General features: G+C 56.8%; 1 protein-coding gene across 1 annotated transcript in view; it reads right to left on the bottom strand.

Moving 5' to 3' along the window:
• Window positions 1-10,234, bottom strand: part of LOC140402250 (basic phospholipase A2 nigexine-like) — a 66,165-nt gene extending 55,931 nt beyond the window's left edge. The window contains exons 1-2 of the mRNA XM_072489880.1: window positions 10,192-10,234; window positions 5,034-5,199 (exon numbers count right to left, since the gene is read on the bottom strand). Coding sequence (XP_072345981.1) covers window positions 5,034-5,199; window positions 10,192-10,234 — 209 coding nt within the window. The remainder of the gene's footprint in view (window positions 1-5,033; window positions 5,200-10,191) is intronic.
• Between the last annotated feature and the right edge of the window lie 7,361 nt (window positions 10,235-17,595).

Below are 17,595 nucleotides of genomic sequence, written 5' to 3'. Positions count from 1 at the left end.
CCAGTAACTCCGGTAAATTACCCCAGTAACTCCGGTAAATTACCCCCAGTAACTTTGAGAAATTACCCTTAGCAGCTCTGCTTGACTGAACTGGAGCTCAGGGTGTCAGTGCCTAAACAGCTCAAGGTGTATTTTTCCCAAATCAACATCAGGAAAATAGATCAACCTGGTCATTATATCATAGCTATTGTGGGATCTTGCTGTGTACAAATTGCATTCTCCCTGGAGGCAGTGATAAGGACTATAGAGAAGCAAGTTCTGTCTTTCTAAGGAATGTCTTTGCTTTGTTATGTTTCCTTTGTAACATAAGCGGCTTCCTTATGTTGCATTTGTCAAGGAAGGCCTCGAGGTGAGTACTGGCGCTTCTCTTACCTTTCCTTGCCGATTGGAGTGTGTTTTCCTCACAGTATTTGCCGAATTTGTCCAGGACTGCCTGGAAGTCGTACCTGTTTTGCCCCTTGGAGAACTTGAATTTTTTAAAGATTTCTTCTGCTCTGGCACCAGCGATGGGGAGGAGAAACTCTATTTTTTCATCATCGGCCAGGTCTTTAAGTCCGGCTGCCACCAGGAAGAGTTCAAATGTTTGCCGGAATCGCTGCCAGTTTTCGTGGAGATCGGCGTGGCACTGGAGCGGCTGCGGAACGCGGAGCTCGTACATCTTGCCTGGGTATTGCTGGCTGTCACTGTACGCTGAGGTATGGCTATCTGGATTTAAGCAGTTCGCTACTGGTACCATGTTTTGTTTTGTTTCCTTTGTAACATAAGCGGCTTCCTTATGTTGCATTTGTCAAGGAAGGTCGAGACGTGTAAATAACTTCAACTCATTTATTTACACTATGTACACTTTTATAACTTGAGTTCGACACCACTGCTAATCCTATTGTAGCTACCTAAACTGACTAACCATCTGCTGTCTGCCACGTGGTGGATGTGATAATGAATCAACCCTGTGCCTCTCCTCACTGACTGTCTCCACTGGCCGAAGGGGTGATCATGTGTGTGGTATCCTTTATGTATGGGTTGGTGTAATGCCCCCCTGTGGTCATGTCACCTCCTTGTGTATCGCAAATGTCCATTGGTCGCCTCCTATCTAACTTATCTATTGGTTGAGTGTGTGTGTGTGTGTGATGTTTCTGGTGCTCCCTCTCGTGTCTGTCTAGCTTACATGTATTTACAGTGATGCACATCACCACATCCTCCCCTTTTTTATATGTTCATATTTTCTGTACACTTTAAGAAAAACTGAACAAAGAACAGGTAGAGAAGGTAAGGTATATACAAGTCATGGGAACGGTGATTAAACAATAAGTCCAAATCATTCATGTGAGTCCATAAACCATCAATCATCATGGTCAAATGTCTCTCCTGGTTATGAACGCCATCAACAGGAACCAAGAAGTGGTCGAATCACTGCGCTGTCCGCTTTGGAGTCTTTTTCTTTTTTTCTTTTTATGTTTGTGGTGGTGCTGTCGGATGGCATCTTGTAGCTGATAGGTCGTTGACATTGAAGAGGTACCATCAACAGTATCATTCGAGGTCATGGATGTGCCAGATGTTGAAGTCGGATGAGACTGTGCATACTGGTTCTGGCCACATGCTGTGCTGGAAGGGTGATTCTGCTGAGAAGCGTTGAAGCATGTCGATTTGGAGACAGAATTGCTGCTCGCATCAATGTCTGGTGATGGTGTGAAACTAGAACCTTGCATCTGATAGGAATATGCTGTCTGGCCAGGCTGTGGTGCAGCAAATCCTGGGCAGTAACTAAGGCATCCAGTCTGTAGTGCAGATTGCGCTTGCGGTAGTCCTCCTTCGGTCTTGATTCCATTAGTGGGCAATCCGTAGTGCTGGCCTGTTTGAGAATATGCTGCATAGACTGCTGGCTGCTGCATGCCTGAATACTGGGTTTGTCCAGCATGAGCTGTCATTGGCCGCACTGTCGGTGTGGAACAAATGTGTGGACATAGCTGAGTTGAAAATTGGTGTATTCCTCTTGGACTGTAGCTGCTGCTTGTTATTGCTGACCCAGTGTGATTGTCACGTGATCCATCTCCTGTCGTTGTGGCATCTGCTGTCACCCTGAGCGTGCCATCACTGAGGTTGCGGCACTCCCTGTCTGGAGTAAAGTCTGGCTTACGTGAATCAGAGTCGGCGTTTGGTTGCTCCCCATCTGGAGTCTGGTCTGTTTTTTGTTGATGCTCCCCGTCCGGAGTCTTAGCAGGTTCACTGGAATCAGCTGAGATTTCTTGAAGCTGCACATCTGGAGTCGGAACATGCAGGAATGCATTGACTGGTGGAGAAGTTCGAGCAATTGAGGGTGGAAGTAGTGTGGTGTCACCGGAGTCACCAGTGGTCTCACCGTGATCGTCGAGTGTCTCTGTACACACTAGCTGAGGTCTGTCACTTTACACCTTTTGCATGGGAAGTGGGATGCTGTCGTCACTCGTTTCACATACCAGGGGTAGATCCTCAGTAGCTGGTTGCTGTTCACTAGGGTTGGGTAAATTGTCAGAGTTTTCATCTGGTGGTGCAAACAATGTGAGTGGACTGTCATTGTCTTGCCGTTGTCCTTCATTTGGGCTTTTCTTCTTTGGAATTTTAAATCTTCCCCCAGACATTACAGAACCTTGTTCATTTCCCTCAATTTCTCCCATATGTAGGGCAGCAAATGTTAGATCCAATGTTTCTTTCGTCATTGTACTAGTTTCCAAAGAACAGTCCGTTTCAATTTTCTTCTCAGTTACTTCATATGCATGCTTTTCTAATGTACATGCCTTCATCGTCTCTGGCTCTGATTTTGCTGGGACTGGCACAGTCACAGTCTCTCTTTTACTGTTCTCAATTGCCCACATTCTACTCCCCAGACATAAGTGCTTAATCTCTGGAGTTAATGTGGTACAATGGAGAATCGGATCGACCTTATCTGCATCTTCACCATCACTGGAAAGCACAATTGGTTCACTTGAAACTGCTGCGGGTTTTAAGTGCTTTATCTGGCTACTTGATGTCGGTGTCCTCAGGATTCTCCCTCCAATGTTCTGCTCATTTATCAGTGGAGTGTGCAGAGGTTCAATGCAATTAATATTCCCTATAACAGTGGTAGACTGTTATAGCCTTCTTGTTGTTTACGTGAGCATGGCAGACTTGCATCGTCTGCCGCTAGTTGGTCAGAGGAGGTTGCTAGACCCTCATGGTCTTGTTCCTGCAAGGACTGCGCATCGGAGTCATGCGTTTCTGCAATTGTGGAGTCTGTCCACGAGCTTGCTGTGGAGTCTTGTGACACTGGAGTCACGTCTTGTTCCTGCAAGGACTGGGGTGTGGAGTCTTGCATGTCTTCTTTCATAGAGTTGGGAACCCTGAGCGGGGCGTGGACCATGCTCTGTGTGGCAGCAGGCCGCTCTCGGTGGGCTTGTACCGCTTTCTGTCTGTACTGATGAGTTGGGACGTCATATCAGCTGGGTTGAAGATCCTCAGATCCGAATAATGAATCCTCATCTGCGTCGGATTCAATGTGGGGGTCGCCAATGTGCAACACGAAAGGTTCGTCCGAGTCATAGTCGTCTAGGACCACGGAGCTGTCATTGGACTCGCGAGGGCCAGAAAAAATGTAAAGGTCGGTATCGAAGTATTCAAGGTCGGAATCATCGGTTTGTGCGTAGGTAACTGCTTGTTGCAGGGTTCTACGGAGGTTAAATTCATTTCCTGGTTCAATTTGAGGCATTGTGCTGTCATTCCAGGTGAAGGAAGGTTGCTTTACAGCTTTAAAAGATTTTTTCTTTGATTTGGGACGTTTCCCTTTTAAATTGGATTTGGGACGTTTCCCCTTTAAATTGGTGCGGTCTGGGGCCTCTGACGTCATGACGCGCGTGACGTAGCACGTAGGAAGCGATTGTGCATGCGCAGATCGCTGTTCCTTTACCAATGGCCGATTTCTTGATTGCGCATGCACGACGTCTCGCGCATGCGCAAACGAACCTTCCGGTTCTGCGCACTTCTCGCGCAACTGCGCTAGTGTAGTCCCTGTAGCAATATGGCCGCCGACCTCGACACAAATCGCTCTCTGGTCCGGGATTTCGGCCTCGAGGTGAGTACTGGCGCTTCTCTTACCTTTCCTTGCCGATTGGAGTGTGTTTTCCTCACAGTATTTGCCGAATTTGTCCAGGACTGCCTGGAAGTCGTACCTGTTTTGCCCCTTGGAGAACTTGAATTTTTTAAAGATTTCTTCTGCTCTTGCACCGGCGATGGGGAGGAGAAACTCTATTTTTTCATCATCGGCCAGGTCTTTAAGTCCGGCTGCCACCAGGAAGAGTTCAAATGTTTGCCGGAATCGCTGCCAGTTTTCGTGGAGATTGCCGTGGCACTGGAGCGGCTGCGGAACGCGGAGCTCGTACATCTTGCCTGGGTATTGCTGGCTGTCACTGTACGCTGAGGTATGGCTATCTGGATTTAAGCAGTTCGCTACTGGTACCATGTTTTGTTTTGTTTCCTTTGTAACATAAGCGGCTTCCTTATGTTGCATTTGTCAAGGAAGGTCGAGACGTGTAAATAACTTCAACTCATTTATTTACACTATGAACACTTTTATAACTTGAGTTCGACACTACTGCTAATCCTATTGTAGCTACCTAAACTGACTAACCATCTGCTGTCTGCCACGTGGTGGGTGTGATAATGAATCAACCCTGTGCCTCTCCTCACTGACTGTCTCCACTGGCCGAAGGGGTGATCATGTGTGTGGTATCCTTTATGTATGGGTTGGTGTAATGCCCCCCTGTGGTCGTGTCACCTCCTTGTGTATCGCGAATGTCCATTGGTCGCCTCCTATCTAACATATCTATTGGTTGAGTGTGTGTGTGTGTGATGTTTCTGGTGCTCCCTCTAGTGTCTGTCCAGCTTACATGTATTTACAGTGATGCACATCACCACAGTCTCCTCTCTGCTTTGTACCAGAGTAAAACCTTGCTGATTCTCAGCCAGCACAAAGAACAACATCTTGGCTTCACGGAGTTTTTTACACAAGTGTTGTCTCATTTTACCTGTCCATGTCATCCACTGGCTGGTTTCCAATTCCTTCAAACCTGCAGAAACAGCCGTAGTTCATGAAGCGCTGGTACGGGAGAGTTGGATCGACGCAGTGAACAATGTCTAGGAAGTTAAACATGCTTTGGTAATCTGTGACTCCCTGAGCAGGGATCCAAATTGCTACAAGAGGAAAACAAAATAAATCAATGTGTCAGGAAAGCCCTGGTACAGAGTGAGCAGGGAGACAATTTAACAACACGCCGAGTTAGAAAGCAGAAGAACCTGCAAAAGAATATTTGTGAATTCAGCGGAAATTGGGGGCTGGATTCTCCGGTTTTGAGGCTGGGTCCGGAGCATGTGTCTAGTTTTACAATGAAAAAGTCGGCGCCGCCCCCGCACCGATGCTCCGCCTGGTGGGAGGGGCTAGGAGCCGGGCCACGTAAAGCCCCCGGCCTCCCCTGCAGATACGGATGGAGGATTGGCAGGTTCGTGGCCACGCATGCGCACGCCGTGATCTGCGGCGACCTGTGGCGGTCACACCGTACAACATGGTGCCGGCCACTCGCGGATCCAGCCTGCCAGATAGTGCCCGCTGTAGCCCCCCTCGCCACCCCCGGACTACCCCCCCCCACCAAAGCCCCCTGGCCAGCGGATAGGCTCCCCCCTGACTGTGTGGCGCTGGACACAGTCCGCAGCCGCCACGCAACGTCCCAGAAAACTGTGAGCACTCGTGACCGACGCCGTCGGGAAGTCGGCCCATCGGGGGTGGGGGGGGAGGGAGTATCGGGGAGGGCCTCAGCTGCCATCCCGGGGCTTTCCCAATGGCGTGCGGCGCACTCAGCGATTACGCCATTTTTGAGGGGGCGGAGCTTCTGAAAAACGGCACCGCCCTCAATTTTGGCAAAAAAACGGATTCTCCGGCCAATCGTCAAATGCGATTTCAGCGTCGCCAATCAGAGAATCCCGCCCTGCGTCTCGGAAACAGGCCATTCGGCCCATCAATTCCATGGACTTGCTTCTCTGTCACCCGCCACCAGTAGCGGAGAATCGAGCGCCGGGCTAAACGCGAGATCAGCGCACGGTGGGCGGGATTCTCCGATTGCTGACGCCAAATCACATTCGCCGATTGGGCGGAGAATCCCGTTTGATGGCGAAATTGGGGGTGGCGCCTGTTTTTGGAAGCTCCGCCCCCTCCAAAACGGCAGCGGCGGTGAGTACGGCGCACGCCGTTGGGTCGGCCTCAGGACATCACCTGAAGACCCTCCCCCAATGCTCCGCTCCCGATGGGCCGACTTCCCGACAGCGTGGATCACCTGTGACTGTGTCCAGCGGCGCCACAGTCGGGGGAGGGGCGAAGCCATTCAGCTGGCCGGGGGGGCGGGGGGGGGGGCTTCGGCGGGGGCTGGTGGGGGGTGGTCCGGGGGTGGCGAGCATGGTTACCTGGGGGACTATCTGGCCGGCCGGGTCCACGTGCGGCTGCACCATGTAGTACAGCGCGACAGCTCCAGGTTTTCACCGTACGCAATGCGTGGCCACGGACCCGGCAATTCTCCGTCCGTATCTGCAGGGGAAGCCGGGGGTTTACGTGATGTGGCTGCTCGCCCCCCACCGGGTGGAGCATTGGTGCGGAGGCGATGCCGACTTTTTGGTCATAATACTAGACACATGCTCCGGACTTAGCTTCAAAATGGAGAATCAGCCCGATGTTCCGGTCCCCCGCCCACAGCGGCAGTGAGCTACACGTCCCGCGCTGACGGGAGGATCCAAATGGGTCATGGCCATCCAGTTGAACCTGGTTAACGGGCTGGACACCTGATTTTCCAGGACCCCCGGGATGCTCTAGCCCACTCAGCCGGGATTCAGGCGGGTGTGGATTAGTGAAGGTATTTTCAAGCGTTGCCCTGAAGCTGTGCACCCTGCGGTGGGTCGAGGCGGTAAGCATGTAACGTACGTGTCCCCCCAAAAGTCCATGGATGGCCCCCAGCCCCACACAACACAAATCCTCTTGCTGTGACTGACAGCCCCTCGCCACATCAAACGCAGCTAAGTGCTTCCTGCTGTGAAACAGAGGAAGTCAAAGCACTTGGTGGCCCACTGGCCGGGTTCCGACAGCATCCCACAGGATTCCCACCATGCAGAAATTTATACAGTGAGGGAGAGGGAATCACTCCTGGGCGTCGGTCCGAGTGCCAGCGCAGACCCGGAGAGATTCTAGTCCAGCGGGAGAACATGGTCACCCGCATGGAGAATTCAGTCCCATAGCTCTGGATCTGTTCCACACCAGACTCCTCCCATCACTCATCACCGAACACTAGCAGCGTAACTTTCCATTCCTTTCTGCCGTTCTCGCACAAGTCCGGTAGCAGCGGCAGCGCTGAGGGAGGGGGGACAGTGGAGGCAGCAGATGGGGTTAGAGGGGGAGTCGATGTGGGCACCGATATGTGATAATCACCGGTTCGCTCCGGGGGGGCTGGATGGGCGGTCCCGGAGGTGACAGCGGGCGGGAATCGAGACATTTGGGCATCTCTTTATTGATGAGGGTTTCCCGAGCCTGGAGGAGCTGGAGGAGGAGTTTGAGCTGCCGGTGGGGGGGGGGGGGGGGGATGGATTCCATTAGCTGCAGGTGAGGGATTTTGTGCGGAGGCAGGTTTCGACCTTCCCGTACCTGCTACCCCAGCGATACAGGATAAGGTGGGGTCGAGAACAGGGGTAGGAGCGGGGAAGGTCTCAGAGATCTATAAGGAGCTGACGGATTGGGAGGGAGTCACAATAGGGGAGGTGAAGAGAAAGTGGGAAGAAGAGCTGGGTGGGGAGGTGGAGGCCGGGTTATGGGAGGAGACCCTGAGGAGAGTTAATCCGTCCTCGCCGTGCGCCAGGCTCAGCCTGATACAGTTTAAGGTGGTCGTGACGGTGGCCCGGATGAGCAGGTTCCTTGAGGAGGGGGCGGATAGATGTGGGCGCTGTGCGGGGGGCCGTGCTAACCATCGCCAGATGACACCATCTCAGACTGAAGGGACGATCCTTTAAAACGGAGATGAGGAGGAATTTCTTCAGCCAGAGGGTGGTGAATCTGTGGAACTCTTTGCCGCAGAAGGCTGCGGAGGCCAAATCACTGAGTGTCTTTAAGACAGAGATAGATAGGTTCTTGATTAATAAGGGGATCAGGGGTTATGGGGAGAAGGCAGGAGAATGGGGATGAGAAAATATCAGCCATGATTGAATGGCGGAGCAGACTCGATGGGCCGAGTGGCCTAATTCTGCTCCTTTTTCTGATGGATTTCTGGTCTGATACTCGGGTGGAGGGACTCGGAGCCCCCAAAGTCGGGGGTGTGGGTTAGCGACACGGCAGGGTTTCTCAGATTCAAAAAATGAAATTTGCCTCAAGGGGTTTACAGGGGTTTGCTCGGAGGTGACAGCCGTTCATCGATTTCTTTGAGAAAGGTTAAGCTGTAAGCAGGGAGGTGGGGGGGGAGGGGTGGAGGAAGGGGGGAAGGGGAGGCAAGGGAGGTGGTTGGGGAAGTTGGCACTGTTTGTGTAAGCCACGTTGGCTGGGGTTTGTGCCCGAGGATGTTTGTCGGGTATAATATTGTGGTTTTGTTGTTATTGAAACTTGATGTTTAAAATTGTTAAAATGATAAATGCCTCAATAAAATATTTTCTAAAAAAAAAAAAATTCCATTCCTTTCTCCCTCATGTACTTACCGAGCTTCCCCTCAAAGCCATCAATAATATTCACATCAAACATTCCCTGTGGTAGTGAGTTTCACAATCTGACCATCAAACACTCCCAGGACAGGTACAGCACGGGGTTAGATACAGAGTAAAGCTCCCTCTACACTGTCCCCATCAAATACTCCCAGGACAGGTACAGCACGGGGTTAGATACAGAGTAAGGCTGCCCCCACACTGTTCCCATCAAACACTCCCAGAACTGGTACAGCACAGGGTTAGATACAGAGTAAAGCTCCCTCCACACTGTCCTAAACAAATCCTCCCAGGACAGGTAGAGCACGGGAATCGATACAGAGTAATTCTCCCTCTACACTGTTCCCAACAAACACTGCCAGGACAGGTACAGCATGGGGTTAGATTCAGAGTAAAGCTCCCTCTACACTGTCCCCGTCAAAAACTCCCAGGACAGGTACAGCACGGGTTTAGATATAGAGTAAAGCTCCCTCTATACTGTTTCCATCAAACACTCCCAGGACAGGTACAGCACGGGGTTAGATACAGAGTAATGCTCCCTCTACACTGTTCCCAACAAACACTCCCAGGACAGGTACAGCAAGTGGTTAGATACAGAGTAAAGCGCCCTCTGCACTGTTCCCATTAAACACTCCCAGGACAGGTACAGCACGGGGTTAGATACAGAGTAAAGCTCCCTCTACACTGTCCCCATTAAACACTCCCAGGACAGGTACAGCACGGGGTTCGATACAGAGTAAAGTTCCCTCTACACTGTCCCCATCAAACACTCCCAGGACAGGAACAGCACAGGGTTAGTTACAGACTAAAGCTCCCTCTCCACTGTCCCCATTAAACATTCCCAGGACAGGTACAGCACGGGGTTAGCTACAGATAAAGTTCCCTCTACACTGTCCCCATTAAACACTCCCAGGACAGGTACAGCATGAGGTTAGATACAGAGTAAAGTTCCCTCTACACTGTCCCCATCAAACACTCACAGCACAGGTACAGCACAGGGTTAGATACAAAGTAAAGCTCCCTCTACAATGTCCCCATCAAACACTCACAGCACAGGTACAGCACAGGGTTAGATACAAAGTAAAGCTCCCTCTACAATGTCCCAATCAAACACTCCCAGAACAGGTACAGCACGAGGTTAGATATAGAGTAAAGCTCCCTCTACACTGTCCCCATCAAACACTCCCAGGACAGGTACAGCACGGGGTTAGATACAGAGTAAAGCTCCCTCTACACTGTCCCCATCAAACACTCCCAGGACAGGTACAGCACTGGGTTAGATACAGAGTAAAGCTCCCTCTACTCTGTCCCAATCAAACACTCCCAGTTCAGGTATTCACATTTCCTTTAGCTTCTTTCTCATTGACAATTCCCTGTTCTGAATCTCCCCCAGTTTTGGGTGCTGCCTCACTTGCTGTTCCCCCCACTCCTACAGCACATCCCTGAGGTCTCCAGTTGATCACTTACCTCCGAGCACGATGAGGATGGCAGTGACTTTCGGGGACTCCATGACTTCTCGTTGCCTCCGAGTGATCGATGTTTGTCTCTCCGTGTCTATGCCTCTTTTATTCAGCTCTCGGGGTGGTTACAACCCAGATTAGCTCAGCAAATGCAAATCGGGTGAAGAATCCTAGGCTGCTGATTCAAATATTTTGCTGTTGTTCAACGTGTGAGAGGTTTGAGGAACCTGGGGCTGGATTCTCCGATAATGAGGCAAAGTGTTGACTCCACCGTGAAAACCGTGGGCCGGGATTCTCCGAGCCTCCGCGCTGAAATCGCCCTCGGCGCGGGGGCGGAGAATGGGGTCTCAGACCCGCGATCGGCCCCGGCGCCGGGACGTGATTCGCCGGCGATCGGAGAATCGGCACCAGTCACGCCTGCGAGGTCGACGCGGGGCCGGTCGAGTTCCGCCGGCGTGGTTCCCGTGTGGTTTCACCCGGAGGGAGCTCAGACTCGAGGCCGCGGTGGCCTTCCTGGTGCGGGGGGATCAGACTCCGGGGGGGCCTCCACGACGGCCTGGCCCGCAATCGGGGGCCACCGATTGGCGGGCGTGCACGGTCCAGGGGTGGCCTATCTTCTTCCGCGCCTGCCCGCTGTGTGGCTCCGCCACGTTGCACGGGGCCGGCATAAAAACGGCCACCGCGCGAATTCGCGGACACGCGGCCGGTAGTGCAGGGCCCCGTACCGGCAACAGGAGCGGCGCGGCGCACGCCGGGGCCCTGCTATCACTCTTGGAGTCGGAGAATCACTTCAGACTTTTTTTTTAAATGTTTTCCGGCGGGCGTGAGGGCAAAGCCCCATTTTCGGGGAATCCCGGCCGTGGAGTTTCACGGCAGCGTCATCGGGCCCCCAGGTGCAGCTGTTCAACGGCCCACAAAGGGCTAGCACGGGCGCAATGGGAAGCTCCCGAGGGAGTGGCAGCTGGAAAACATTCCCCCCCCCCCCCACACACACAGCCGTCGCAGGCAAGCTGGCCGCCAGACCAGCAGCCCCGAGATTCAGGGACGGTGAATTGGACACCCTCCTGGATGCAGTGCAGGGGAGGAGGCTGGTTCTGTAACCCGGGCTGGGCCGCAGGACATCAGGCGTCATCGTTCGGCGTGCACGGGGGGGAGGTGGCAGCTGCCGTCAGCGACGTTGGGCCGGTGGCCAGGACCGCCGCCCAGTGCAGGAAGAAGCTGCACAACCTCCCCAGGGCAGCCAGGGTGAGTACCCAGCTCTGTGCCCCTGGCACCAACCCCCCTACCCCCCACACACAGTGTGGTAGTCACCACTATTTCCATATTATATGCATTAGGGCACTGCCTGTATATTAAGGGTACAACGGTAAATCCCTGCCTGCTGGCTCCGCCCAGCAGGCGGAGTATAAAAGTGTGTGCTCTCCGGTACTGCAGCCATTCTGGTTCCAGCTACAAGAGGCACAACATCTTTGCTCAATAACGCCTCAATTGTTCCACCATCCTCGTCTTGTGGTAATTGACGGTGCATCACACAAGTCACCATCCCCCACCCCACCCCCCACCCAGGGGGACGGGCCCACCCTGACCCTGACCCCCCATGCCAGCTGCAATGGCCGTCTGATCTGGGCACCAATGCCATCAGAGACCCAACCCCTGGGCTGTATGCATCGGACCGTCTAACACTGTTGCTGCTTGTGTTTGTCTCCCCCACCGCCCCCCACCCCCCAGGAAAAATCCGCGCCTATCCCCGGGAGTGGGAGAAGACCAGAGGGGGCCCACCAGAACTGCCTCCCCAGTCTCCCCAGAACAGTCTCAGCAGGCCATGGCTCAGTCTCAGCAGGGCATGGCTGAGAGCATCGGTGCCATTGCCCAGGTGCTGGCCAGCGTCGCACAGGCCCAGTCAGGGATGGCCAACGCCCTGTGCCCCATGGCTGCTAACATGGTCCAGAGCGAGCATCCAGGACTGGCTGCGCCAGGTGGTGGGGGGGCCTCGGGGTTTGGCTCAGCTCGCACCCCCGTCCCATGGAGAAGCCCGGGGGCCATCGGGAAATCCGAGGGAGGGGGAAGTGCCGGAACACCGCAGCACCTCAACTCCCCTGATGTGAGCTGCCTGTGTGCTCTGTCCAATGGGTGTGGGGGTTAGTGATGGACACTGTGGGTGAGGGGTGATGGAAGAGTGAGCCGCAGTGGGTGGGCCGTGCAGCCCCCCCCCGCACGTCCCCATCACCCCCTTCCCAGTGATGCGACAGGACCGTGTGATGGACGGGCCAGGACGCACGCAGGGATCTCCCAGGTGGGAGGTGCTGCTGTGGGCAGGAGTCAGACACTGTCTAACGATGTGGAGCTCGGAGCTCATCGCAGAGCGGGCTGTCATCATCCTCCATCCCGTGGACCAGACCCGCTGTCACTGCCAGCCCAGTGCCCCCAGCTCGTGCCGCGGGTGGATGTATAATGGAGGGGGGGTGCATGTGGGCGGTTCGGTGGTGGGGGTGGTGAGGGTGGTCGGTGGTGATGGGGTGTGGGGGTGAGGGAGTGAGGTTTGTTGGTGGTGAGGGGGTGTGGGGGTTAGGGGGTGATGGAGTGAGGGGGTGAAGGAGTGAGGGTGGTTGGTGGTGAGGGGGTGAGGGAGTGAGGTTGGTCAATGGTGAGGGGGTGAGGGGTTGTGGGGGTGAGGGAGTGCGGTTTGTTGGTGGTGAGGGGGTGTGGGGGTTAGGGGGTGATGGAGTGAGGGGGTGAGGGAGTGAGGTTGGTCGATGGTGAGGGGGTGAGGGGGTGTGGGGGTGAGGGGGTGAGGGGGTGTGGGGGTGAGGGAGTGAGGGGGTGTGGGGGTGAGGGAGTGAGGGGGTGAGGAAGTGAGGGTGGTCGGTGGTGAGGAGTGTGGGGGTGAGGGTGGTCGGTGGTGAGAGGGTGTGGGGGTGAGGGGGTGAGGGGGTGTGGCGGTGAGGGAGTGAAGGTGGTCGGTGGTGAGGGGGTGAGGGAATGAGGGGGTCAGGGAGTGAGGCTGGTCGGTGGTGAGGAGTGAGGGGGTGTGGGGGTGAGGGAGTGAGGGGGTGAGGGTGGTCGGTGGTGAGGGGGTGAGTGGGTGTGGGGGTGAGGGAGTGAGGGGGTGAGGGGGTGAGGGGGTGTGGGGTGAGGGAGTGAGGTTGGTCGGTGGTGAGGGGGTGAGGGTGGTCGGTGGTGAGGGGATGAGGGGGTGAGGGTGGTCGGTGGTGAGGGGGTGAGGGAGTGAGGGAGTGAGGTTGGTTGGTGGTGAGGGGGTGAGGGGGTGTGGGAGTGAGGGTGGTCGGTGGTGAGGGGATGTGGGGGTGAGGGGCTGAGGGAGTGAGGGTGGTCGGTGGTGAGGGGGTGTGGGAGTGAGGGAGTGAGGTTGGTTGGGGGTGAGGGGGTGTGGGAGTGAGGGTGGTCGGTGGTGAGGGGATGTGGGGGTGAGGGGGTGAGGGAGTGAGGGTGGTCGGTGGTGAGGGGATGTGGGGGTGAGGGTTGAGGGAGTGAGGGTGGTCGGTGGTGAGGGAGTGAGGGGGTGAGGGGATGTGGGGTTGAGGGGTTGAGGGGGTGTGGGGGTGAGGGAGTGAGGGGGTGAGGAAGTGAGGGTGGTCGGTGGTGAGGAGTGTGGGGGTGAGGATGGTCGGTGGTGAGGGGGTGAGGGTGTGTGGGGTGAGGGAGTGAGGTTGGTCGGTGGTGAGGGGGTGAGGGTGGTCGATGGTGAGGGGGTGTGGGGTGAGGGAGTGAAGGTGGTCGGTGGTGAGGGGGTGTGGGGTGAGGGGGTGAGGGGTTGTGGGGTGAGGGAGTGAGGCTGGTCGGTGGTGAGGAGTGAGGGGGTGAGGGTGGTCGGTGGGTGAGGGGGTGAGGGGGTGAGGGTGTGTGGGGTGAGGGAGTGAGGTTGGTCGGTGGTGAGGGGGTGAGGGGGTGTGGGAGTGAGGGTGGTCGGTGGTGAGGGGGTGTGGGGGTGAGGGAGTGAGGGAGTGAGGGTGGTCGGTGGTGTGGGGGTGAGAGGGTGAGGGAGTGAGGGTGGTCGGTGGTGAGGGGATGTGGGGGTGAGGGGGTGAGGGGGTGAGGGTGGTCGGTGGTGAGGGGATGTGGGGGTGAGGGAGTGAGGGTGGTCGGTGGTGAGGGGATGTGGGGGTGAGGGGGTGAGGGGGTGAGGGTGGTCGGTGGTGAGGGGATGTGGGGGTGAGGGAGTGAGGGTGGTCGGTGGTGAGGGAGTGAGGGTGTGAGGGGGTGTGAGGGTGAGGGGGTGAGGGGGTGAGGGAGTGAGGGTGGTCGGTGGTGAGGGAGTGAGGGGGTGAGGGGGTGTGAGGGTGAGGGGGTGAGGGGGTGAGGGAGTGAGGGTGGTCAGTGGTGAGGGGGTGAGGGTGGTCGATGGTGAGGGGCTGTGGGGGCGAGGGAGTGAGGTTGGTTGGTGGTGAGGGGGTGTGGGGGTGAGGGGGTGAGGGAGTGAGGGTGGTCGGTGGTGAGGGGGTGTGGAGGTGAGGGAGTGAGGTTGGTTGGTGGTGAGGGGGTGTGGGGGTGAGTGGGTGAGGGATTGAGGGTGGTCGGTGGTGAGGGGGTGAGGGGGTGAGGGAGTGAGAGTGGTCGGTGGTGAGGGGGTGTGGGGGTGAGGGAGTGTGGGAGTGAGGGTGGTCGGTGGTGAGGGGGTGTGGGGGTGAGGGGGTGAGGGAGTGAGGGAGTGAGGTTGGTCGGTGGTGAGGGGGTGAGGGGGTGAGGGGGTGTGGGGGTGAGGGAGTGAGGGTGGTCGGTGGTGAGGGGGTGTGGGGGTGAGGGGGTGAGGGAGTGAGGAAGTGAGGTTGGTCGGTGGTGAGGGGGTGAGGGGGTGAGGGGGTGTGGGAGTGAGGGAGTGAGGTTGGTCGGTGGTGAGGGGTGAGGGGGTGAGGGGGTGTGGGGGTGAGGGAGTGAGGGTGGTCGGTGGTGAGGGGGTGTGGGGGTGAGGGGGTGAGGGAGTGAGGGAGTGAGGTTGGTCGGTGGTGAGGGGGTGAGGGGGTGAGGGAGTGAGGGAGTGAGGGTGGTCGGTGGTGAGGGGGTGTGGGGGTGAGGGGGTGAGCGGCACCACCACCTCCTCCTCCCCCTCGTCCTGTTGGGCGGCCGGCCCTCCAGCCTGAGCGGCTGCCACCTGCCCCTCTGGGGCCCGATCCCCTGCTGCAGCCTCCGCCTCCTCTCTGAGCACTGGTGGGTGTCGGCGGTTTCATAATATCCACTCATGTATATAACGAGATGCAGACAGGCAGTGATTGACACACAGGATGACCAGTAAGCACACAACACAGTGCAGCCAATCACCAGACAGGACACCACCACTATAAAGCCAGAGGGCACTAGGTTTCCCGCTCTCTCGGGACCCAGCCACTGAGACAGTCAGAGGCCGTGAGCTAGCACAGTGCAAACACCATGCGGTAGCTAGTAAGTCTGGTCAGGCTACTACAAGGTCTCCACTCAGTTCAGTATAGTGTCGACCCACAGCTGAATATGTATATCAGTTCTATCGTTGGATAAAACTGTGTTGGATCTTCTCCTGTGTTAGACGTCTGTTTCTAGCTTCCCTGCATCGAGTGCAGTCCACATCGAACCTACCTGCCCAACACATCAGGCAGTTGCGTGGAGTGGGCAGGGAGGGGGTGGCACCCACACACACGGCCGTCAACCATTCATTCACCCAGCACCCGGGGTGGGTGGCCAACAAGGTGGCGGCCGTAATGGCACCGTGCTGCGTGGGCACCGCCCTGTCATGCCGAATGCTCCCCGACTGCTCGGCCTGTTCGCCCCCCCCCCCTTCCCATCCCCACCCCGACCCTGGCAGAAAGCACGGCCCGTGTCCGTAACGGGAGCTCGCAGCCCCCCCCCCCCCCCCACGCCAACTCCTACCTCCTCTCGCAGCCGCTTCAGCCAGCACGCCGGCTTCCCGGATTTTTACACGTGGTTAGAACCACGCCTTCGGGACTTCAGTCCATCCGGGCAGCAGAAACGCTCAGGCCCCGGAGAATCGGTTGTCGGGGCACTTACCGCGATTCTCCGGGCCGTGCGGCGGGGTGCCGCGATTCCGACATTTGGGGGGGGGGGGGGGGGGGTGCTGAGAATTGCAAATCGGTGCCAAACCGCGTCAGATGCGATTTCGACGTCGGAGCCGATTCTCCGGACAATCGCGGAGCTTCGGAGAATCCAGCCCCTGTTGTTCTGGTGCGGGGCTTGTAGGCTTGGATTCTCTGAGCAAAATACTGAGAAGTGAGGACATCTGGGGCGAAATTCTCCATTATCGGCGGAAAGTCCGCCGATCGGCGCAAAAAACGGCGCAAATCCCACTTGCGTCACGTCATAAAACATAAAAATGGGAGCAACGTAACGGGATCCACGCTTGCGCAGTGGTTCACGCCGTGCAGCGTCATACGCGCTGCACGGCGTGACGGCTCATAAGGCCGCGCTGCTCCCCCCCAACCGACCGGAACACCCGACCGCAACACCCGACTGGATGGCTGGACGTCGCTCAGCCCCGAGGTTCGAGTCACGCGATGTGGAGGCGCTCCTGGACGTGGTGGAGCAGAGGAGGGACGCCCTGTATCCCGGGCACGGCCGCAGAGTTGCCCCACGCCACAGCCGGCGTCTGTGGAGGGAAGTGGCAGAGGCCGTCACCGCTGTGGCCCTGACACCACGGACAGGCACCCAGTGCCACAAGAAGGTGAACGACCTCGTCAGAGCAGGCAGGGTGAGCCTCCCCATATCCCCCCCTCCCCCATATCCCCCATATCCCCCTCCCCATATCCCCCCTCCCCCATATCCCCCCTCCCCCATATCCCCCATATCCCCCCTCCCCCATATCCCCCCTCCCCCATTTCCCCCCTCCCCCATATCCTCCATATCCCCCCTCCCCCATATCCCCCCATATCCCCCCTCCCCCATATCCCCCCTCCCCATATCCCCCATATCCCCCTCTCCCCCATATCCCCCACCCCATATCCCCCCTCCCCCATATCCCCCATATCCCACTCCCGATATCCCCCCTCCCCCATATCCCCCATATCCCCCCTCCCCCATATCCCCCTCCCCCATATCCCCCCTCCCCCATATCCCCCCTCCCCCATATCCCCCCTCCCCATATCCCCCCTCCCCCATATCCCCCCTCCCCATATCCACCCTCCCCATATCCCCCCTCCCCCATATCCCCCCTCCCCCATATCCCCCCTCCCCCACATCCCCCCTCCCCCATATCCCCATATCTCCCCCTCCCCCATATCCCCCCTCCCCCAAATCCCCCCCTCCCCATATCCCCCATATCCCCCCTTCCCATATCCCCCCTCCCCCATATCCCCCCTCCCCGATATCCCCCCTTCCCCATATCCCCCATATCCCCCTCCCCATATCCCCCCTCCCCCATATCCCCCATATCCCCCATATCCCCCTTTTCCCCCCTCCCCCATATCCCCGC

This window comes from Scyliorhinus torazame, chromosome 25 (genome assembly GCF_047496885.1).
Source record: "Scyliorhinus torazame isolate Kashiwa2021f chromosome 25, sScyTor2.1, whole genome shotgun sequence".
Taxonomy (NCBI): Eukaryota; Metazoa; Chordata; class Chondrichthyes; order Carcharhiniformes; family Scyliorhinidae; genus Scyliorhinus; species Scyliorhinus torazame.
Note: the sequence above shows the minus strand (reverse complement) of the source record. Positions and strands in the feature narration are given on the sequence as shown.